Below are 23,410 nucleotides of genomic sequence, written 5' to 3'. Positions count from 1 at the left end.
GCCCATCGGACCCCGCAGAACGATTCTGGTTCCAAGTCCCATTGCCCATGCCAGACTCCGAGGCATTTATCTATATTAACAGCGCTACCAGTTTGCCTGCAAAACCTTTCGGTTACTTGTAACGCTTCTACAATACTTTTGCGGTCTTCACAAAAGAGGGCCACATCATCTGCATATGCCAGTATTCTCACCTCACACGCTCTCAACCTAAAACCTCGGATGTGCTCGCTCGTAGTTATCATCCTACAAAAAGGCTTCAAATAAATTGCAAAAAGTAGAGGGGACAGTGGACATCCTTGTCGAACAGATGCCCTCACATCAATTCTTTCTGATAATATTTTTTTTACCATAAGACGTGTCGAGCAACATGCATAAGCCATTTTTACCCCCTTGAGAACAACCGAACCAATACCAATATGTTCCAAGAAACAATACAGTATTTCATGAGACACCCGATCAAATGCTTTTTCAAAGTCAATTTGAACCATAGCCACTTTCTTATTTAAAGCATCGCAGCACTCAAGCACACTGCGTGCTACGTGAATATTTTTAAATATGCTTCTTGTTTTATGCCACACGTTTGGTGAAGCCCTACAATATCCTTTATGACGTATTGCAATCGCTTAGCTAACACTTTCATCAGGATTTTATAATCAACGTTTGTTAACGTGATCGGTCTATAGCTTGTTATTTTACCAGCTTGGCAGGGTCATCTGTCTTAAGAATTAAGACCGTATGAGCATTGCTAAACGAAGGTGGCAGCCTACCGACGTCAAAACACTCTTTGAAAAGCTTATAGAGCATAGCGGCAAGGTCACATTTAAAGCTCTTATAAAAAGCCGCAGTCAAACCGTCAGGTCCCGGCGACTTTCCGGCATTCAATTCATCAATTGCTGTCTATATTTTCCTTAATACTTATTTCGTTTTCTAGGTCTTCAGTAATGTCATTGCCTAATATTGGCATAAGTGGCAAAAAGTTTTCCCGAAACCCTTCTTCACTTGGTGCTTTGCGTGCAAACAGCTCACGGTACTGTTCCACGAATGCACTCGAAATTCCACTTTGTTCACTGAGGATTTGTCCTTTGTATTCGATAACTGATATCGCTTTTCATCTGTGAGCGCGCGTTTTGTAGGCATTTCACCAGTAAGCCATTTTTCCGTGCGTCCTCTTATCCCTGCCCCTCTGTACTTCTGAGCATCTAAAGCTTCTAGCCTAACTTTGACGCCTTTTATATCATGCAAGAACATGCCCGGCGTTTTTTCCTCTTCGTGCCCTAAATTCGCCAAAAGCTCACGCAATTGCTTTTCTTCTTTTCTTTCCTCATATTTTCTTATGGTTGAACGCTGAATGGCATGCATTTTCAACTCCTGCTTAAAGCATTCCCAAGATTCAATACATTCTGTTTTACTATTATTAAACATATCCATGCTTTCCATAACTTTTCTTTCAAATATGTCGTCTTCTATAAGCCTTGAGTTTAGATTCCACATACCCCAGTTCATTTTTGCTTTACGCTGTTTCCTTCCTCCCAAAGTTACCGCAACTAGGCAGTGGTCACTAAATGACACTTGCTTCACTTCATACTGCTCACAATAAGGCGAAAACTCCGGCGACACATATATTATATCCAGTCGTGCGTGGCTACTACCCTGAAAATGCGTAAAATGCACATGATTCTGTCTTTTCACGAGGCCTATTACGTCCTCCAAGCTGCACTCGTTGAGGACACTCTTCAACAAATCAACACTCGGGTCTTTTACATCCTTTACATTTGAACGATCTTTAGGGTCCAAAACACAATTGAAATCTCCCAATAATATGAGCACTCGATTGCATTCAAGGAACGAGGCTAACTGTTAAAAAAATCCGCGCCGTTCCTTTTGTATCGTAGGAGCATACGGGACAACAACCCTCACCGGGAATGTGTCATATCTGAAGTAACACACGATAAATCGCCCCCTTGCACAAGTTATTATTTGTTCTTCTACGATGCCTATGTTTTTCCTCAGGAAAACACAACATCCCGCCGACAAACCAGCAGCATGGCTTACACAAACATTGAAATGGGACCGAAAACCAAGCACCATGTTATCTGTTTGCTGCTCTTCCTCCACTTTTGTTTCCTGAATAGCCGCGATATCTAGATCTAACTCCCCGAACAGTCGGTTCAACTGCACTTGCTTACGCTTCGAGGCCAGCCCTCGTACGTTCAGAGTGCCAGCTTTTAGCGGTTTCTTCAAGTAAGCCATAGCGTGCACACAGCAAACAAACAACAGTGACTAAAGCTGACTGTTTCGGTCTCTCGTCGCGAGTGAGCGACGAGGACCGCGACAAGGCTAACTTGCCTTTCTTGGCTCCCTCCCCTCTCCAATGCCTTTCTAGCCGACGAAGTTCTCGTTCCGTGGCCGGTGCCTTTTCGTAGTCACGAGGTCGCTTAATGGAAGCGGCTGTCGCATCCATCGGTGCCTCGGAATCGTGGTCGCCTGAAGTGCTCTTCCTCGTTGGCTCTTCTGGCGCCGCAGCAGCAACCGCCTTCTTGCCAGTCGTTTCTGCAGCGGGGTCACCTCGTGACTTCTCGTCGCCAGAGGGCAGCTCCGGCTGCTGGGTAGCAGGGCCGTCGCTGAGTCCTGAAGGGGGCGGGGCTCCGGCGTTCTCCAGTTCCTCCTGGTCCATGAGCAGCTCGCTGCCGTCGTCTTGCGGCGGAGCAGTACCCGTGGCCACACGCGCATACGTGCGAACGCATCCTTCCCATTCGTGTCCGAAGGCGTGACACAAACCGCATCTTGGCGTGCGGCAGTCGCGTCGAATATGTCCCGTCCTTTTGCACCGTAGGCATATTGGTGGACATCCAGGCACCACCACTAACACTTGTCCTCCGTAGAACTTGAAAACGTGGGGCAAATCATCGATAGAGAGCCCCTCCTTCAGAACCATACGCACCAGACGGGTTGTCGATTCGACGTCTTCGAAACCGGGACTGTTCCACTGCTCGCGGTTGACGTCTGTCACCTCCCCGAATTCTTCGAAAGCCTTCTGCACAGAATCATTCGACACGTAGAAGGGCACCCAGTGCACCCTGAAGGCCAACTCACGTTTGTTGGGGTCTATGACCGCACAATAGCGTTTTTTCACTTCAAGTGCTCCTTCTGTCCGCAGTCGTTCCTTCGCTTCCGAAGTTTTCAGCTTCACCATCCACACATGTGACATTTGAAAGGCCCCAATGCCAGCCACGAAAGGTAGAACACCGGCAGTTTCCAAAGGCTCACGAAAATCCTGTATGCGATAAGGCCGCCCGGCAATATCGCAGTGAAGGAAAACCGCTGTCTTCATTGCGTCTCCCGAAGGCAGCGTAGGCAAAACTAAGCGATAGCCCACTGGTGGGCGTCGCTCACCGAAACATCGGCCAGACATGACCGATAACGAAGCGCGCTCATAGCTTCCCATCACACGACCGTCTCCCACGGAAGCCGGAAGTGGAATGCTCGGCCACGGCTGCGGATGTCTCCGCAACATAGCATTTGTGATCTTTTTGTACGTATGACCTGTATGTGAATAAAAAATAGTGAGCCCATCAGCCAGGACACGCAGCCGACAGGATTCGAACCTGTGCGGGGAGACCCCAATGGATTTCGAGTCCATCGCCTTAACCACTCGGCCACGGCTGCTTTTTTTTTCTTCTTTATTGCCGGGCTTCGACATTACAAAACAGAACATTATAAAATGTACATACACTATACAGAGTTAGCCAGGATCCCAAAGAGTGGGCCTGACTTAGGTTAAAATTCTCTTAAAGTTACGAGGGGTTCCAGCCTTGGTAACCACTCAGGAACCTCCACTATTAGCTTTTGTTCTTCCAGAAACTTGTGCATACTTTCTCTAAAATACATACGGGCTGGCCGTGTGTCAGGGTCACAAGGATACCCTGCCATGCGGGAGCGCCATATACTGTGGAGGCCCACCAGCATGACTAAGTCTAAGGGAACGCCATCCTCGTTTTTGGTTGGCAAAAACCTTATTCCGTATGAGTGGATTCTTTAAATCCTCTGCAGCACGTCCCAAAAATAGACCCCATCCCAACAGTGCAAAAAGACGTTATCGATTGTCTCCGGCTGTTTGCATATGAGACAATGCGACCCCCAAGGAAGAAATAACTGTTTTGCCTAAAGAAAACTTTTCACAGGTAAAGTTCGAGAGTGTAACTTGAAGAAGAAACTCTTGACTCCCGGTGGCACCTTAATTTTCTTTACCCTGTTCAATACGTTGTAGCCCGGCCCTCCACAGTACATGGCCCTGTACACGGGCACCGGAAAGAGGATGTCACACAAATCCTTGTACAAATCTTTCCGGCTCACATCACTCAAATACTGTTTTGAAAATCTAGCATTCAAAAATCGGACGCTGGCAACTATCTCCTTGAAAAACCCAAAAATTCCACCCGTCACACACTCAGTTGAAATCACAAAGTCTGGCAAAGCCCTACCGAGCCTTACTTGGCACACTGTGCGCAGAAAAGGATCATTCACATCGCGCAAAAACAAGAATCTATTGACCAATTGCTTCGCAAATAAATGTCCAATACCGAGTCCTCCATCCCTTACTCTTCTGAACAAATTGGTTCACGTACACCTCTCCCATTTAGAGGCCCGCACAAAAACAGCAAAAATACGATGTAACGTTTGTACATTAATTCGCGAACAATGCATCACTTGCAACACATACCACAGTTTGCTGATGAAAAACAGATTGCACACTGTGGCTCTCGCAAATATAGATAGATAGGACGCTTTCCACTTTTCAGCCTTTTCTCGTGTCTCTTGCACCTGCCGTGTCCAATACGGTTCGCTGTCACGGTAATTTTGCAGCGGGACACCCAAGTATTTCACAGGGGTTGTGTGCCAGGTCACGTTAGCAAAATTTTCCGGGGTCACTGGCCACTGTCCATGCCAGAACCCCACACACTTCCCCCAGTTAACCCTGCTCCCAGTCACAGTGCTGAATCGCTTTACCCCGCCGACCGCGTTACGAATGCTATCGTGACTCACGCCAAAAACAGCAACATCATCTGCATATGCTAGGATCTTGACTTCAGCCATCTGTAGCCGAAATCCTTGAACTGCATTATTTCTTATAATGTGCTTACACAAAGTTTCTATACAAATACAAAATAAAAGAGGACTGAGGGGGCAACCCTGGCGAACAGAACGCTGAACGTTAATGGGGGCCCCCAACGATTTATTAACTGTAATGTGGAAACTCGCACAGTTAGCGTGGACGGGCACAGTTCTTGTCCCAGCGGTGCCGCTCAGCAGGCCAGCGTTCGCAAGCGCAAAACCCGAACTTCGTCGGCTTCGCCTATCTTCTTCCTCGCCTTCGTCGGCGCTAGCTGCTGGGGCATCGAACTCCAACTCTCTTCCTTACAATACCCCCAGGGTGAAGAGGCGCCATCCTGGCGGCCTAAGGGCACGAGACGATGGCTGGGTCGTAGTAGGGCTTCAGGCGGTCTAAGTGCACAATTTCACGACCGCGGCGGCGATGGTCAGACGAAGGCGTGATGGGCTCGACCAGATAATTAACTGGGGAGACCTGCTGAATAACGCGATAGGGGCCCTGGTATTTGCTCAGCAGTTTTGTAGACTGTCCGGGGCTGGAGGAGGGCAACCACAGCCAAACGAAGGATTCAGGCAGATATGACGGCGGCAGACCGGAAGAAGCGGCGCGGGCGCTTTTCTGACGGTGCTGATCGTGAGAAGTAAAGGAACGGGCGAGTTGACGGCATTCTTCGGCATGCGCAGCGGCTTGAGAGACGGTTGTAAAGTCGGACGAATCGGGGCGGTAAGGGAGTATGGTGTCCATGATGGAGGAAGGCTCGCGTCCGTAGAGAAGAAAATACGGTGAAAAACCAATAGTGGCTTGCGTTGCAGAGTTGTAAGCGTATGTAACGAAAGGTAGAACGCGGTCCCAGTCGGAGTGATCGGTAGAAACGTACTTGGCCATCATGTCGCCGAGGGTCCGGTTAAAGCGTTCAGTCATGCCGTTCGTCTGTGGATGGTACAAAGACGTCGTGCGATGAACGATATCACACTCCCGAAGAAGGGCTTCCACTACGCCGGACAAGAAGACGCGACCCCGATCGCTGAGCAATTCCTGAGGCGCACCGAGACGAAGAATGATATTCTGTAGTATGAAACCGGCTACGTCAGAGGCCGTCGCAGCTGGCAACGGGGCAGTTTCCGCATAGCGCGTGAGATGATCGATGGCGACCATGATCCAGCGGTTCCCGGCGGCAGTGCTGGGAAGAGGGCCATAAAGGTCGATTCCAACACGGTCGAATGGTCGGGCCGGACACGGTAACGGTTGCAGAGGAGCAGGTGAGTGCGGTGGTGGGTTTTTGCGGCGCTGACATTCCAGACAAGAGCGTATGTACTGGCGGACAAAACGGTACATACCCCGCCAATAATACCGAAGACGCAGGCGGGTAAAAGTTTTCAGCACACCGGCATGAGCACATTGCGGGTCGTCGTGATAACTGGCACAAATGGCGGAGCGGAGATGCCTGGGAATCACGAGCAGCCATTTGCGACCGTCGGGGAGGTAATTCCGACGGTAAAGCAGCTGGTCACGCACGACAAAGTGATGAGCTTGACGACGGAGCGCTCGAGAAGGGAGGCGCGGTGATCGGTTGTCTAAGAAATCCAGAAGAGAAGCAATCCAAGGATCCTTGCGCTGCTCAGAAGCCATATCAATAGTGTCAAGAGAAGGTGTCAGGCCGGAAATAGATGGCGGGTCAGGCTCAGAGGCCACAGGGGAGCGCGAGAGAGCGTCGGCGTCGGAGTGTTTACGACCGGAACGATAAATGACCCGAATGTCGTAATCTTGTAAACGCAGAGACCAACGAGCGAGGCGGCCAGATGGATCTTTGAGTGACGACAGCCAACAAAGGGCATGGTGATCTGTAATGACATCGAACGGTCGCCCATATAAGTAAGGATGAAATTTTGCGATCGCCCAAATAATCGCCAAACATTCTTTTTCTGTGACGGAATAGTTAGTCTCCGCTTTTGTGAGCGCACGGCTGGCGTAGGCAACGACGTACTCATTGAAACCACGTTTCCGCTGAGCTAGAACGGCACCGAGACCAATGCCGCTGGCGTCTGTGTGCAGTTCTGTAGGCGCGGAAGGGTCGAAATGGCGCAAGATCGGAGGAGAGGTGAGGAGCTGGCGCAGCGTTGCAAAAGCTTCGTCACATGCAGGGGACCAAGCCGACAGGTCGTGGCCACCAGCGAGAAGTTGCGTCAGCGGGGCGATAACGGCAGCAAAATTCTTGACGAACCGGCGAAAGTAAGAACAAAGGCCAAGAAAGCTTCTGAGTTCTTTCAGGGATGTGGGCTTCGGGAAATCAGCAACTGCACGGAGCTTGGCAGGGTCCGGGAGTACACCATCCTTGGACACGACGTGGCCTAGGATAGTCAGCTGTCGAGCGCCGAAGCGACACTTTTTCAAGTTCAGCTGCAGGCCAGCGTCACTGAGGCAGCGAAGAACACTCTCCAGGCGAAGAAGATGAGACGGAAAATTCTGGGAGAAGATGACAACATCGTCCAAGTAGCAGAGGCATGTCTGCCATTTAAGCCCACGGAGGATGTTGTCCATCATACGCTCAAAAGTGGCAGGCGCGTTGCACAGACCGAAGGGCATCAGATTAAATTCATACAGCCCATCAGGCGTGATGAAAGCTGTTTTCGGGCGATCGACGTCGGCCATCGGCACCTGCCAGTACCCAGAGCGCAGATCCAACGAAGAAAAGTACTCCGCTCCCTGCAGGCAATCCAGCGCGTCATCTATACGAGGCAGTGGGTAGACGTCCTTCCGAGTAATTTTGTTTAGCCGGCGGTAGTCTACGCAGAATCGAATGGAGCCGTCCTCTTTCTTGACGAGCATGACTGGAGAAGCCCACGGGCTGTGAGAGGGCTGGATCACGCCGCGGTTCAGCATGTCGGTCACCTGTTCATCAATGATGCGGCGCTCGGCGGAGGAGACGCGATAGGGGCGTTGGCGCAAGGGTCCATGGGTGCCAGTGTCGATATGGTGGCGAACCGCGGTTGCACGACCCAACGGTGCTTGAGGAGAGTCGAAGATGCGCGGAACCGCTGCAGCAAAGCGATGAGCTGGGCGCGTTGGTGACGTGGTAGAGCGGCATCGACAGAATGGGAAAACATATCCGGGGAGGACGGGTCGGCGACGTCGGCGGGAGGGGTGAGGGCGTTGATGTCATGGGTGTCAGGGTCATCAAGGACAGGAGAAGCGTCGTCGAGATCGATGACATCAACCGTGCCGAGCGATTCTCCCCGATGTAAAGTGGTGGGGAAAGGCAACGGGTTCGCGATGTACAGAGCGCCACAACCACCAGAAAGGGTGAGCACGGCATGAGGGAGCAAAACAGACTTGCGGTGCGCACAAAGAGGAGAGGGTGAATAAAGAACAGTATCGTCGGAGAGGGCAGCACAAGTCAGCGGCACAAGAACAGAAGAGAAAGCTGGCAAGTCGACGTCGTCAGCGGCGAGAATAGGCGCGGCGGTAACAGGGGAGGCGTCCACAAGAGCATCACACAGCGGCGACAAATCAATTTGAGCACGTGCACAGTCAATGATGGCGCGATGCGCGGACAGAAAGTCCCACCCGAGGATGATGTCAGGAGAGGAGCGGGCGAGAACGAAGAACTCAATGGTATAGGAGAGACCTTGAATGACGAGGCGGGCAGTGCACGCTGCGAGAGGGCGAATGGGGTCAGCGCTGGCGGTCCGAAGCGAAAGTTCAGAAAGCGGCGTCATCACTTTTTTTAATTTGCTGCACAAGTTGCGACTAATGATGGACACGGCAGCACCAGTGTCAATAAGCGCGTCAACAGGAAGACCTTCAACGATCACTTCAATAACGTTCATAGGAGCGGCGATAGGGCTTGAGACGGTCGTTGACGGCGCAGTTCTTGCCTCCGGAACTGCGGCGCCTAGTTTTCCGCTTGAAGTGGTGGGGGCCGGCGGCGCATAGGAGAGGGCGAACGGCGTCGAGGAGAGGGTGACCGATGGCTTCGATTGTAGGAGTCGGAGCGAGGCAGAGAGGGATTCGGAGGCGGCAGAGGAGAAGAGACAGGGACGGAGGGCAATGGAGTGTCGTACGTTGGCGAGCGCCCGTAGTCGTAAGGACCGGAGCCGCGCGTGCGGCACCAGCGGGCCACATGACCAGCGAGACCGCAGGCGTAGCATATCGGCCGGTTATCTGGGGTGCGCCACGGATTGATAGGGCGGGGACCGGTGCGAGTCAAAGGATGGTGAGTGCATGGCAGCGCAGGGGCGAGCCGCTGCTGAGGGTACACGTTGACAGGTGGCGCATAAGTGGGAACAACCGGCTGAGGTCGTGGCCGGATGAGTGCTTCCGCATATGTCAGCGGTGCAGTGACGAGAGGGGGTGGATTAGTGGGCGGCAGGACCTCAGCTACCTGCTCCTGGATGACACGCTGAATTGAAGGCGACAGCGATGGCGAAGGGGCGGGTTGGGAGGTAACCAGCGATAATTGACGAGCCACCTCCTCCCGCACAAACTGCTTGATGTGCTCAAGAAGTGTCGGCTGATCGTGGGCAGGACTGCCTGCTTCCAAGCTCGAAATGGTGGCGTCCGAGCAAGTGGTACGGCGGGTGACATGTCGCTGTTTGCGGAGCTCGTCGTAGCTCTGGCACAAAGACACGACGTCGGAGATGGTTTGGGGGTCTTTAGACACCAACATTTGAAACGCATCGTCCTCAATCCCTTTCAGAATGTGTCGGATTTTGTCAGCCTCGCTCATAGATGGATTGAGCCGCTTACACAAATCAACGACGTCCTCGATATAACTTGTGAAGTTCTCGCCGTTCTGTTGGGCACGACTGCGCAGCCGTTGTTCAGCGCGAAGTTTTCGGACAGTGGGGCGGCCGAAAACGTCAGTCAGGCTGCTTTTTAGAGCCGCCCAGGTAGTAAAATCCGCCTCGTGGTTGCGGAACCATAAATTGGCGACGTCGGTCAAGTAGAAGATGACGTTCGTGAGCTTAACGACGTCATCCCATTTGTTGTATGCGCTCACGCGTTCGTAGGAGGCGAGCCAATCTTCTACGTCAGTGTCATCAGTGCCGCTGAAGATCGCCGGGTCGCGCTGACGGACGGCACCAGAACAGAGGACAGGCTGGCCAAGTTGGACCGAGGTGTCGGACGTCGTGGTAGAGCCTTGTAGCCTGGGCATCGTAGCGTAGGTCCACGGGGAGAACAAGCAGCACCTCCACCAAGTGTAATGTGGAAACTCGCACAGTTAGCGTGGACGGGCACAGTTCTTGTCCCAGCGGTGCCGCTCCGCAGGCCAGCGTTTGCAAGCGCGAAACCCGAACTTCGTCGGCTTCGCCTATCTTCTTCCTCGCCTTCGTCGGCGCTAGCTGCTGGGGCATCGAACTCCAACTATCTTCCTTACATAACAATTAACCTGGTAGTGCAATTTCTGTACGCCAAGGCCACACCCTCAGTGATAATAGTGCCTAAATTAACATGATGAAGGACAGAAAACAATATGTCATGCGCAACACAGTCAAAAGCTTTTTCTAAATCTAGTTGTAGAACTGCAACACGAGCGCCAAGGGCGTCACAGCACTCCAACACACTCCTGGCTTTGTGAATGTTATAAGCAATAGACCGCCCCTTGATGCCACACGTTTGATGAGGGCCAGCAATTTCTTTAATTACCATCTGAAGTCTGGCAGCTAGCACCTTCATAAAAATTTTTTAATCGACGTTCGTCAGCGAGATGGGCCTATATGATGTAACCAGTTTAAGTTTCTGTGCGTCATCTGTTTTAGGAATAAGTACTGTGTGGGACGTACCGTAGGATGGAGGCAGAGCATTATGATTATAGGCTTCGTTAAAGACGTCAGCAGAGGGGTTAATTCACTCTTAAACACTTTATAAAAAACAGCACTTAAACCATCCGGGCCTGGAGATTTTCCAGGGTTTAAGCTTTCTATTGCGCGTTCGACTTCTTGCTGCGTAATCTGCTGCTTTAAAATTTCTTTTTGCTCGTCATCCAGCCGTGGCATATCTTTCAAAAACTCGTCTCTAAATGCACTCGAGTCCACTTCATGTTGCGCGAAGATTGTCTGAAAGTGCTCAAAGAAGGCCAGCTGTATGCTATCGTTATCGGAGACTGAAGTGCCTGCCCATTCTACCTCGTGAATCTGGTTTCGTCGAGCGTGCGCCTTTTCCATTCCAAGCGCCCGCTTAGTGGGCGTTTCTCACGCGACCAAATCTGCCGTTCGCGCCCGAACTAGCGCTCCCTGATACCGTTTTTCTTCGACAATTTCCAGCTTTTGCTTTGTTTTCTTGATGTCTTCCATAAATATGCCCGGTTGTTTGCATTCTTGGGCTATTAATTTTTCCAGCATAACTTTCAGCTGCCTTTCTTGTAATCGTTCTTCGTGCCTTAGAACGATGGACCGTTCTATAGCCTTCATTTTAATGTCTTGTTTCGCTAGTTCCCACTGCAACCAGACTTCGTTTTTTCCCTCCCTCTCTATTTTATTAATCTTTTCTACCACGGCATCAGTGAAAGTTTTGTCACTTAGCAGGTTAGAGTTTAGTTTCCATAGGTCCCACGAAAAGCTGTTATTTCGCTTCTTCGATCCTACAGAGCACTCGACTACACAGTGATCAGAGTAGGACACAGGCAAGACATTGTACTTGTGACATTTCGGCAATAAATCAAGTGACATATAGATGCGGTCGAGGCGCGCGTGACTGACACGTTGAAAGTGCGTGTACTGCACATCGCGTGCGCCCTCTAAGCATTCGGCAACATCTTCCAAGGCGTATTCGTCTATCATTTGATTTAAAACCTCAGTACTTCTGTCCCTGAAGGCACGGGTGCTACTCTCATCGCGAGCGCTCAAAACACAGTTAAAGTCACCCATGAAAACTATTTGTTTGTCGGAAAGAAGATACTGTTGCAGGTTCTCAAAAAACGTTGCCCTGTCTTCCACTACGTTTGACGCATAAATGCATAGCACACGCCATTCAACGTTGCAGTACAAAAAATCGCATACTACGTAGCGGCCCGATTGACAAGAAAAATAAGCCTGTATTTCGAGTCCCGGCAACTTTTTCACAAAGACAACACACCCAGCAGAGTTGCCAATCGCATGGCTCACAATTGCATAATACCTCGACGTGAATCGTTGCACCATGCCTCCAGTCTCCACCTCCCCTTCCACTTTGGTTTCTTGAACGGTTAGTACATCTATGTCTCTGTCCGTCAAAAGGCGGAGCACGTGACTCTGCTTTCGCTTCCCGCTCATGCCCCTTACGTTAAGCGTGGCGAAATTAAGGCACGACTCCGGATAGATTTTGGTAGCGAAAGAAGAGGCCGGAAGCATGGTACTTACCTTTCACGCCTACCCCTGAGTCATCGGGTGGACCAGGGTCACTCTGCTGCGGTGCCGGCTTATCGGTCGGCCGTCTTTCCGTCGCGACATTTGGCCACGGCTTGAAAGGTGGTCGTCGTACTGGAGGTGCTTTTGCAGGCGGCTCCTCTGCGTTAGTCGCGGCCTCCATGTCTTCTTCACTGTCGGTCTGTGCATGGGAGCGTTTTGCAGGGCCGGAGACACTGGCCACGATAGTGTTGTCCTTTCGCGTCGCGGCCTCACAGTCCATTGGTTTCAGCGACTCGTCAAGCTGAGGGCTCCCACCCTCAGTTGACGCTCTTTCAGCTGTCTCAGGCGATGCCGCTGCCGCAGTCTGCGTCTCCGCGCTGTCGGTCACCTTGCTCTCTTCCCCCGTGAACACCGATGAATGCTTCGTCGCTGCCAGCCCTTCGTCACCTCCGGCACCCTTCGCAGCAGCTTCAGCCTCGTCTACGTCCATCAGCAGGTCTACCGACTCGTCCCTTGATGTCGACCCTGTCGCCGCAGCGTAGGTCCGCACGCAGTCCGCCACAACATGACCGTACCATCTACATTGTGTACATCGCGGTACCTTGCAATCCCTGCGGACGTGACCCTTGCCTCCACAACGCAGACATTGCATTGGCATTCCGAGCACGACAACGAGAGCCAGCTCTCCCGCGACTCGGATTTGGTGCGGGAGGTCGTCCACTTTCATGCCAGCTTTCAGCTTCATGAGCACGGCTCTTGTAGTCGACCCTTTCTGTTGGAAACCTTGAACCCGCCAGCGCTCCCGAGTGACTTCGGTAACTGTTCCGAATGCCGCGAGGGACGTCCTTATGTCTTCATCTGCCACGCCATGCAACATCCAATGCAGTCGCAGTCTCACCTGTTGGTCTTCTGGGTTGATAATGATGCACCGAAGGCCTTTCACCTGAACCTCCTTAAAAGCGAGAAGGCGCTTCGTTGCCTCCGCGCTACTGAGAGTCACCGCCCATACCTGGTTCACCTGATACGCCCCCAAAGCCACCACGTCGGGGAGCGTACCAGTCTCAACCAAGGCTTCACGAAAATCTTCAACCCGAAAGGGCCTCGCACGCACGTCACCATGCAAGAAAACCGTGTTTAACAAGACACGCCCGGTGGGCAGCTGCGGCAAAATAATCTGGTAGTCGTTATCATCCTTTAAATCTAGCCTGTTTCCGCGGCTGGCAAGGGCCGCTGTCGCCGCTCCGTGGGAGCTCATGATCCTGCGTCCGTCACGCTCGGTGGCCGGAAGTAGAATGACTCGGCCACGGCTGCGGATGTCTCCGCAACATAGCATTTGTGATCTCTTTTTGTATGTATGACCTGTATGTGAATAAAAAATAGTGAGCCCATCAGCCAGGACACGCAGCCGACAGGATTCGAACCTGTGTGGGGAGACCCCAATGGATTTCGAGCCCATCGCCTTAACCACTCGGCCACGGCTACTTTTTTTTTTTCTTTATTGCCGGCTTGGCGAAAAACAAGATCACTGTACATGAAATGTTAAAATACGTCCTCCGACATTTGGTGGAGCGTTCATTAAAAGTGTTTCAAATTTGCAAGTTCATCCATGATACCAATCCATTCTGGGGGGTCATTTTGGGCCTTGAGTGCATCTCTGACATATAAAATGCTCTCAATAAAGTACTGTCTCGCAGGGCGAGTATCAATGTCTGCATTCCGGACTGCCATACGCACTTTCCACAGACTGTGCAGGCCCAGCAGCATGACCATATCTAGGGGTATACTACCAAGATCTCGGACAGGTAGAAACCGGATGCCGCGAGGTGACAACGGGAGGTCTTTTTTTAAGGTTCTTTGAAGGATGTCCCACAAGAATACGGCATCCCAACACTCGAGGAAGATGTGTTCTGTTGTCTCTGGCTTTCTGCACAATAGACAGTTTGTAGACCACGGAACAAAGATTCCCTTTGCTTCAAGCCATGGTTTTACCGCCAGTGTATTGCTGTGGAGCTGGAAGAAGAATGTTTTGGCTGAAGAGCGAATTGACATCTTTTTAACTCTTTTTAGGACGTCTCCTCCTGGGCCTGCACTGTATATGGTACGATACAAAGGCACGGGCATCATTAAATCACATATATCTTTGTACAATTGCTTCTTAGAGACAGTACACAAAAATTCTAAAGAAAAACGAGCTTTCAACATCTGGAAAGCAGCAACCACCTCAAACAGGAAACCGCGGACACACGTGCTTCGTACGTCACTCGTCGACACAACGAAATTTGGAAGGAGTTCATGTAGCCTAACTTGTATGACGCTTCTTAAGAAAGGATCACTTTGGTCCCGCAGAAACATAAATCTGGAGACGACCTGCCTCAAAAACAAATGGGCTAGCCCCACACCTCCCTCTCTCACCGACCGGAACAAATTGGTCCGACTCGTTCGCTCCCATGTAGAGCCCCACACAAAAACGGCGAGAACTCTGTGCAGTTTCTGAACATTTACACGCTTCATGCACATAACTTGAAGCACATACCAGATTTTCGCCACTATAAACAAATTGCATACTGTGGCCCGAGCAAACACTGACAGCTCACGTCCTCCCCAGTTTAGTGTTCTCTCTCGCGCTTTGTCAGTTTCGCAGTTCCAATATTCAGTAGCGTCCTTGTAATGCTCAAGGGGTACCCCTAAATAGTTTCCCAGTGATTCAGTCCATTGCATGTTTTGGAATGATAAAGGTTTGGACTCCCAGCTCCCGTGCCAAAAACCCAAGCATTTACCCCAATTCACAGTGCTCCCTGACATTCTACAAAATTTGTTTACAATGCTCCCTGTTTCGTTGATGCTGTCTCTGTCTGTGCAAAACACTGCTATGTCATCAGCGTAAGCTAAGAGTTTAACTTCAGTCGCCATTAGACGGAAACCCCTCACTTGTTCATTATGAATAACCTTCAAACAAAACGGTTCTAGGTATATCGCAAACAACAGAGGAGACAGTGGGCATCCTTGCCTCACGGATGTCAACACCTGAAAGGGTGTTGTGACGCACTTGTTGACAATAAGGCTCGTGAAACTCTCGGCATATGCCATCTTAACGCCTTCCATTATCACTGAACCTACATTAACGTGTTCTAATATGCTGAAGAGAATTTCGTGTACGACGCGATCAAAGGCCTTTTGCAAATCGATCTGCATCATGGCGACACGTTCCCCCCCAAGCATCAGAACACTCCATGACGCTTCTGGCCACATGTATGTTTGTAAAAATTGATCTTCCTTTAATTCCGCATGTCTGGTGGGGCCCAACTATTTCTTTCATCACCCTCTGGAGTCTTCTCGCCAAAGCCTTCGTGAAAATTTTATAATCGACGTTTGTCAGGCTGATGGGGCGATACGATGTCACTGAAAGCTGTTTCACGGGGTCGTCAGTTTTAGGAATAAGCACAACGTGCGTTCTCCGAAAAGACAGGGGCAGTCGCTTTTCGTCATAAGCCTGCTTCAGTACTCTGTGCAGTGCAGCTGCTAGTTCATCCTTGAAAGACTTATAAAACACCGCGCCTATGCCGTCTGGTCCAGGCGTTTTGCCAGGGCAGAGTTCACCAATTGCTGTCCTTATCTCTTCCACCGTGATTGGCTCTTCTAGCGCAGACATCACATCCTGATCTAACTTCGGCATGTGGCTTAGAAATTCGTGTTCAAATCCGTCGTCTACACTTCTCTTCCGACCGAGTAAATCACGATAGTAATCTACAAAAGCTTGCCGGATTAAATCGGGGTCGGTGGTCACAGAATCCCCGTGCCTTATCTGTTTGATTTCATTCTTTGCTGCGTATCTCTTTTCGTCTGATAGGGATCGCTTCGTTGGTGCCTCTCCTAAAAGCAGTCTGTCGGCACGTGCCCGCACAACGGCTCCCATGTACTTTTCTTGGGCGATAACTTCTAATTTATTTTTGAGTTCTTTGATTTCATCCGTATACCTGCCCGGATGTGCACTTTCCAAACTCAGGGCAAACTTTAGGTCGCACTGCAAATTTTTTTCTTTTTTCCTTTGACTGTGCCTTAGGAGGCTACTTCTTTCAATGGCTTTCATCTTAATTTGTTCTTTAAACTGTTCCCACATCTCGACTGATCTTTCTGGCCGAGCTTCTAGTAGAAACTGAATACTTTGCTTTACTTGGTTTAGAAAAACTTCGTCTTGTAGCAGTTTAGCATTCAATTTCCATAACTCCCAGTTGAACAGCGACTTCGTTTGCTTTAATCCTATTGTGGCGATTACTATACTGTGATCGCTGAAAGATACATGTTTCACTTCATAGCGCGTGCACACTGGCAAAAGATCAGTGGAAACATACAGTCTATCGAGTCTCGCATGGCTTGTTCGCTGGAAGTGCGTGAACTCTGGTATATCACCACTGGATAAAGCATATCCAATGTCCTCCAAGTCATTTTCAAGCATCAGTTCGCTCAATAAATGCGCACTCTTGTCTCGAACAGCTTGACTACCAACTCTGTCTTCGGCTGTGCATACGCAGTTGAAGTCTCCAAGAAAAATAACGTATCTGTCACATTTCAGGTAAGGCCCTACGTTTGCAAAGAACAATCTACGTTCTTCCTCCCTATTTGGCGCATAAACGCAGATACTTCGCCACTCAACGTTTGACAAAGAAAAATCACAGACAATAAATCTACCATTTTCACACACAGTCAATGCTTCAAATTGGACAGCCAAGGATTTGCGAACAAATAACGCACAGCCTCCCGAAGACCCAACAGCATGGCACACACACACGTCGTATCTTTCTCTAAAAGGCTCGACCATGCGGTTCGTCTGCTCTTCACTTTCAACCTTGGTCTCTTGCACTGCAATTAAATCTAGGTTGTTTTCTAAAAAAGCACGTCTCACTTGATACTGCTTACGCCTCGCAGACAGCCCTCGCACGTTCAAAGTGGCTACACGCAGTGCTGTGATGGTATTTGCTGCCATTTTCGCTACGAGTGAAACGAGCCGCATGGTCTTACCTTGAGCTCTTCGGCAAATAGAGACGTCCCATGTGCCGCAACACCGCTCCAATGGTCTAGTGGTTGGCGCCTCGGCAACTGCTTAGGTGTCTCGGCCCCGTCACCGACGCCAGAGGCACCTCTTAGTTCCACGCTGGTAACGAAAACACTTTCCCCCGTCATGACGGGGGCGTTGTTCCCGCAGGTCTCCGTTCCGGTGGGATGGTTGGCTTTGGCTTGAAGCTTGGGCGCCGAGTTAGGACCGTCTTTGCGGGTGGTTCCTCACTCTCGGTGTTCTCTGAACTGCCTGTCAAGTTGTGGTCGTCCTCACGAGTACGCTTCGCCGCACCGCCGCTGCACACATCCTCACTCGCGTCCATGGGGGCTGTGTCTTCCTTGGCAACGGCCTCCAAACCATCGCCCAAAGAATTCTCTCGTGCGCTAGAGTCCGGTGCCGGAGCATGCTCATGCTGCACGGTGGGTGGGGCCTGAACGCTGTTCTCGCGGTCTTCAGGCACGTGCTCAGAAGGAAGAGGCGTGCTGGCCGCCGCATCCGCTTCTTTGAGACCCCGTTGGGCCCCTGACGCCTCTTCGGCCTCTACTTCGTCCATTAAATGTTCTACAAAACCATCACCTTTGCCAGACTCCGCCGCACTTGCGTACGTTTTCACACACTGCCCCTCGTTATGTCCGAAGCGGCGGCATAGGCTACAGCGCGGAACTTTGCAATCCCGTCGAATGTGCCCGGTCGACTTGCACCGCAAGCAGAGCGGCGGCCTTCCCGGCACAACAATAAGTGCGGGCTCACCTGAAATTCTCAGCTGGTGTGGAATGTCGTCAGTCTTGACTCCGGCTTTCAGTTTCAAGGTGACGGTACGCGTTGTGGTTCCTTTGTCCACCACACCTTGAGCCCGCCACCTTTCCTTCGTCACGTTCGTCACCTTTCCGTACGGGGACAGGGCCTCGTGCACATCCTCGTCCGCGACGCCGTACAGCACCCAGTGAATCTTTATCCGCAGGTCTTGGTTATTCGGATCCACGAGGATACACGGGACGTTTTTCACTTTAACATCCCTGGCAGTCAAAAGCTTCTTCGTCGCGTCGGCGCTCTTCATTGTGACAGCAAACACATGATTCATCTGGTACGCCCCCAAAGCCAGCACTTCGGGGAGCAAACCTAGACGAACCAGCGCATCCCGGAAATCTTCGACACGGTAAGGCCTGTTCTTCGGATCAGCGTGCATAAAGATGGTATTCAAAGCAATTTTTCCTGTTGGTAGCGTTGGCAAGATGACCTGGTAATCTTCATCCGAAGAAGCAAAAAACCTGTTTCCGCGGCCAGCAGCGGCCGCTGACACCGCTCCTTCGGAGCTCATGATAGCACGTCCGTCACGCTCGGTGACCGGAAATGGAATCCCGGCCACGGCTGCGGATGTCTCCTCAACATAGCATTTGTGATCTCTTTTTGTATGTATGACCTGTATGTGAATAAAAAATAATGAGCCCATCAGCGAGGACACGCAGCCGACAGGATTAGAACCTGTGCGGGGAGACCCCAATGGATTTCTAGTCCATCGCCTTAACCACTCGGCCACGGCTGCTTTTTTTTTCTTTATTACCGACTTGGCCGGGCAAACAAAACAAAAATACAATGACATGACAATAAAAGCACAGGTCAGTTTCTAGCTAGTGCACGATGATAAAATGGGTTAAATGATTTTAGTTGGTCGAGGACAGGCAGCCTCTCAGGCTGAGGAGCTTGCTGTCCGAAAACTTCCTGAGTATACATGATGCTCTCAATGAAATACTGATGAGCCGGATTCACAACAACATGTTCATGCCTGACATCCATTCGCGTACGCCATAGGCTGTGCATGCAGAGCAACATTAGCAGGTCGCAAGGCACTTCACCTGGCTCTGCACATGGTAGGAAGCGTATTCCAAAAGGAGCCAGGGGGAAATCTTTTTTCAGTGTGCGCTTCAACACATCCCAAAGAAAAACAGCGTCATGACAGTCGAGAAAGATATGTTCTATAGTTTCCACTTTCTTGCAAATAAGACACTCTACTGACCAAGGTACAAAAAGGCCTTTGCTCTGCAACCATGGCTTCACTGGGAGGGTTCCAGTATGCAATTGAAAAAAGAAAGAACGCACTGAAGGCTTCACCGGCATTCTTTTGACTCTTTTTAGCACATCCCTTTCGGGACCCAGAAGATATGCACTGCGATAAACAGGCACTGGCAGAAACACATCAAGCAGGTCCTTGTACAGCTTTTCCCTTGTTACAATGGTTAGATACTCATCGGAAAATTTTGACCGAAGAATACGAACTGCTGCAACAACTTCTTGCAAAAAAGCACTTAACCCACTCCACCCTGCAGACATGGATGACACAACATAATCAGGCAGTGATTCTGACAATCGCACTTGTATAACAGTTCGCAGAAAATCATTATCTTGACGCAAGAAAAAGAATCTAGTGACTATCTGTCTCAGAAATAAATTTGATAACCCTAGCGCCCCGTTCCGCACCTTGTGGAACAGATTGCATTGGCTGGTGCGTTCCCATGTTGACGCCCAAATAAATGTTGCAAACACTCTGTGCGACCTTTGCACTGAAGTCCTTGGCAAAGTTAACGCTTGCAGAACGTAAAAAATCCTCGCTATTAAAAACATGTTGCACACCGTAGCTCTTGCAAACATGGAAAAGTTGTGATCGCCCCATTTGCTTGTCTGAGCTTTGACTCGTTCGGTTTCATGGGCCCAATATTCTTTGCTTTCTCTGTAGTTGGTTAGCGCCACGCCGAGGTACTTTCCTGGCGTGTCTACCCACTTCATTCGACAGAATACTTCTGGCGTGGCCTGCCACTTTCCATGCCAAAAACCAAAACATTTCTGCCAGCTTATCGCACAGCCACTTGCATCACAAAAATTTACGGCTTCTCTCAACACTTCTTGCACGCTTTCCTGGTCTCTGCAGAACACTGCTATATCATCTGCATATGCCAATACCTTCACTTCATTATGACAAAAGGCGCAACCTCGAATGTTTTGCGTAGTTAACAGCTTTAAACAAAAGGGCTCCAGGTAAAGTGCAAAAAGCAGTGGAGAAAGAGGGCAACCCTGCCTCACTGACGACAAGACAGGAATACTATTACTCAGGCGGTTATTAATTATGAACCTTGATGTACAGCCATCATAAACCATTTTCACGCCATCAGTGATGATACATCCTACATTCACATGTTCCAACAGCGCGAACAAAATTTCATGCACAACTTTATCAAACGCCTTATGCAGGTCCAGTTGCATCATGGCGACACGACCCTCCGTTGCATCACAGCATTCAAGGACACTCCTAGCTACGTGTATGTTAGTAAAAATGGTTCTGTCTTTCATGCCATAGGTCTGGTGTGGGCCAACAAGGGTTTTAATTACTGTTTGGAGTCGTCCGGCTAGCACTTTCATATAAATTTTGTAGTCTACGTTAGTTAAGCTTATTAAGCGGTAACACTCAACTGACTGCAACCTACTCGGGTCGTCCGATTTTTGGATCAACACCACGTGGGAAGTTCGAAAAGACGGCGGAGTTAACTTTCTTTCGTAACACTCGCTTATTACGCGCTGCAATGCTATTGCCATTTCTGTTTTCAAGGCCTTGTAAAGTGCGGCACCGAGGCCGTCCGGCCCAGGCGACTTGTTTAAGCTCAGCTGCTGTATTGCAGCTTCGATTTCTGCTGCCGTTATGGGCTCCTCAAGTACCTGCGCCAGGTCCTCCTCGACTCTTGGCATTAGCGACAGGAAGGCAGTTTTGTAATGTTCAACATCAGGCGTTTTAAGGCTGAACAAGTTTTGGTAATATTCCAGAAACGCCCTTTCAATCACCTCAGATTCGGAAGTTACGTCATTGCGATAACAAATTTCCTTTATCTCTTTCGAAACTGCATACTGTTTTTCGTCGCTGAGCGCCCTTTTTGTGGGCGTCTCCCCCAGCCAAAATCTTTCGCTGCGCGCCCTTATCACAGCACCTCGATATTTCGTTTCATCTATTAGTTCAAGCTTAGTTTTGGTCTCTTTTATTTCTTGTCTGTACAACCCCGGCTTCACGCCTTCCATGCTGAGCATGAAATCAAGCTCGGTACGAAGTTCCTTTTCTTGCTGTTTTTCTTTACGCTTTAAAACACATGCTCTTTCTATAGCGGCCCCTTTCACGTCGCATTTAAATTGTTCCCATGTTTGTATAAAGTCTGTCTCTTTTTCTAACAAGCTTTTGACTGAGTCTTTTAATTTCATGCTAAACTCCTCATCCTCCAACAATGAGTCATTAAGTTTCCATAATTCCCAACTAAACTTGACAGTTCTTTTCCTCTCCCCGAGTGTGATCACGACTGAAGAATGATCACTGAAGCTGACGTGCACAGTCTGGTATGGGAACACAAGGGCACAACCTCAAAAGGAACGTAAATTCTGTCCATTCCTGCGTGACTAACGCCTTGGAAATGCGTGTACTGTGCTTGTTCTGAACCTTGCATTATAATGCCAATGTCTTCCAATTCTGCTTCAATAATCATCTCAGACAGCAGCTCGGCACTCGTGTCCTGCAGGGTTTTGTTGCTTGTTCTATCTTCAGGTCTACACACACAGTTAAAATCTCCAAGCAATAGTACACGCTTTTCTGTCAGCAGGAAAGGTTGAACACGGCGAAAAAAGGCATCTCGTTCGGGAATTCTATTAGGTGCATATACACACCCAGCTCTCCACTCTACACCAGAAAAGTAAAAATCGCATGTTACAATCCGGCCACTTTCACAGGAAAATACAGCTTCCACGGCGACTTTGCCGTTTCGAGTTAAAATCAGACACCCACCCGACTTTCCTTCTGCATGGCACACGCAAACACTAAACTGTGCACGGTAAATTTCTGCCATCGCATCTGTCAACTCTTCGCTTTCAATTTTTGTCTCTTGAACAGCCAACAGATCGATTTCATTTTCGAAGAAGAGACGCTTAAGCTGATTTTGCCTCCTTCGCGCAGAAAGACCTCTCACGTTCAGTGTGGCAATACGCAAGCAAGATGTTATTTGAGACGCCATCTAAATGGTTGGGATTCGCCGCTCTCGAAGTGACATCGGTTTGCAGCTCACCTCATCAAAAATCCTTCCAGTTTGCAAAGTACGGCGGTGTCAGCACTGAACCCGATCGAAAACCGGGTTACCAACACGAAGACCCTGCAAGGCACCTCCGCTAAGGCGGAGGGACACCCGACGAAGTCCTACGATCAGGAGGGATGTTCGGCTTGGGCTTGTAGGCCGCACGCCGAACAGGAGGCGCTTTGGGAAGAGGTTCCTCGTGGTCCGTCCCGTCGTAGCTCGTCGCCTTGTCATCAGCTTCGTCGTGCGTCCTCTTCGCTGGCAAAGTTGACGCCGCGGGCATCTTCGTGTCAATGTCCTTCTCGTCGGTCGATTCCAAAACCGTCTCAGGTGCACCTACCGCAGCATCATCTGCTTTTCCCGCGTCCGCCTCAGTTCTGGTGTCAGGCACAGGTGGTTCTTCTGAGTTGGCAGCCTCATGTTCCGTGGGAAGCGTTGCTTTTTCTGAGGCTATGCTTTTCGGTACTGCGTCTTCCCGACTCTCACGGGTCGCCTCTACCGCGTCGACTTCGTCCATAATGTGCTCCTCTGTAGTATCCCTACGACCAGGACCGACTACGGTAGCATATGTTCGCACGCACTGGGCGTCGTCGTGGCCGAAGCGACGACAGAGCCCGCAACGTGGCACACGGCACTCCCGACGTATGTGTCCGGTGCCGCGGCACCGGAGGCAGAGCGGAGCTCTGCCAGGAACGTGGACGAGTGCGACGCCCTCTGCAACACGCAGCTGGTGCGGTAAGTCCTCGATGGTAACGCCCACCTTCAGCTTCAGTGTCACTGAGCGCGTAGTAGACGACTTGTCGACGCAGCCTTTGACTCTCCACTTGTC

General features: G+C 50.3%; 2 protein-coding genes and 3 non-coding genes across 5 annotated transcripts; all 5 read right to left on the bottom strand.

The window, feature by feature from the left end:
- Positions 1-3,584: 3,584 nt before the first annotated feature.
- TRNAS-CGA (transfer RNA serine (anticodon CGA)) lies at positions 3,585-3,666 on the bottom strand. The gene has a single exon. It is a non-coding gene; the product is annotated as a tRNA-Ser (tRNA).
- Positions 3,667-13,835: 10,169 nt separating this feature from the next.
- TRNAS-CGA (transfer RNA serine (anticodon CGA)) lies at positions 13,836-13,917 on the bottom strand. Its single transcript has one exon. It is a non-coding gene; the product is annotated as a tRNA-Ser (tRNA).
- A 12-nt stretch (positions 13,918-13,929) lies between these two features.
- Positions 13,930-15,360, bottom strand: LOC149344881 (uncharacterized). The gene has a single exon (XM_089542677.1). It carries the CDS (start codon positions 15,343-15,345, stop codon positions 14,011-14,013), a length of 1,335 nt encoding a protein of 444 aa, XP_089398803.1. The 5' UTR covers positions 15,346-15,360; the 3' UTR covers positions 13,930-14,010.
- Positions 15,361-17,609: 2,249 nt separating this feature from the next.
- Positions 17,610-18,806, bottom strand: LOC149344880 (uncharacterized). Its single transcript, XM_089547315.1, has one exon. It carries the CDS (start codon positions 18,804-18,806, stop codon positions 17,610-17,612), a length of 1,197 nt encoding a protein of 398 aa, XP_089403441.1.
- A 143-nt stretch (positions 18,807-18,949) lies between these two features.
- Positions 18,950-19,031, bottom strand: TRNAS-AGA (transfer RNA serine (anticodon AGA)). The gene has a single exon. It is a non-coding gene; the product is annotated as a tRNA-Ser (tRNA).
- Between the last annotated feature and the right edge of the window lie 4,379 nt (positions 19,032-23,410).

This window comes from Amblyomma mixtum, chromosome 5, assembly GCF_055824585.1.
Source record: "Amblyomma mixtum isolate Tamu chromosome 5, ASM5582458v1, whole genome shotgun sequence".
NCBI lineage: Eukaryota > Metazoa > Arthropoda > Arachnida > Ixodida > Ixodidae > Amblyomma > Amblyomma mixtum.
This window is presented reverse-complemented; position numbering and strand designations above follow the sequence as displayed.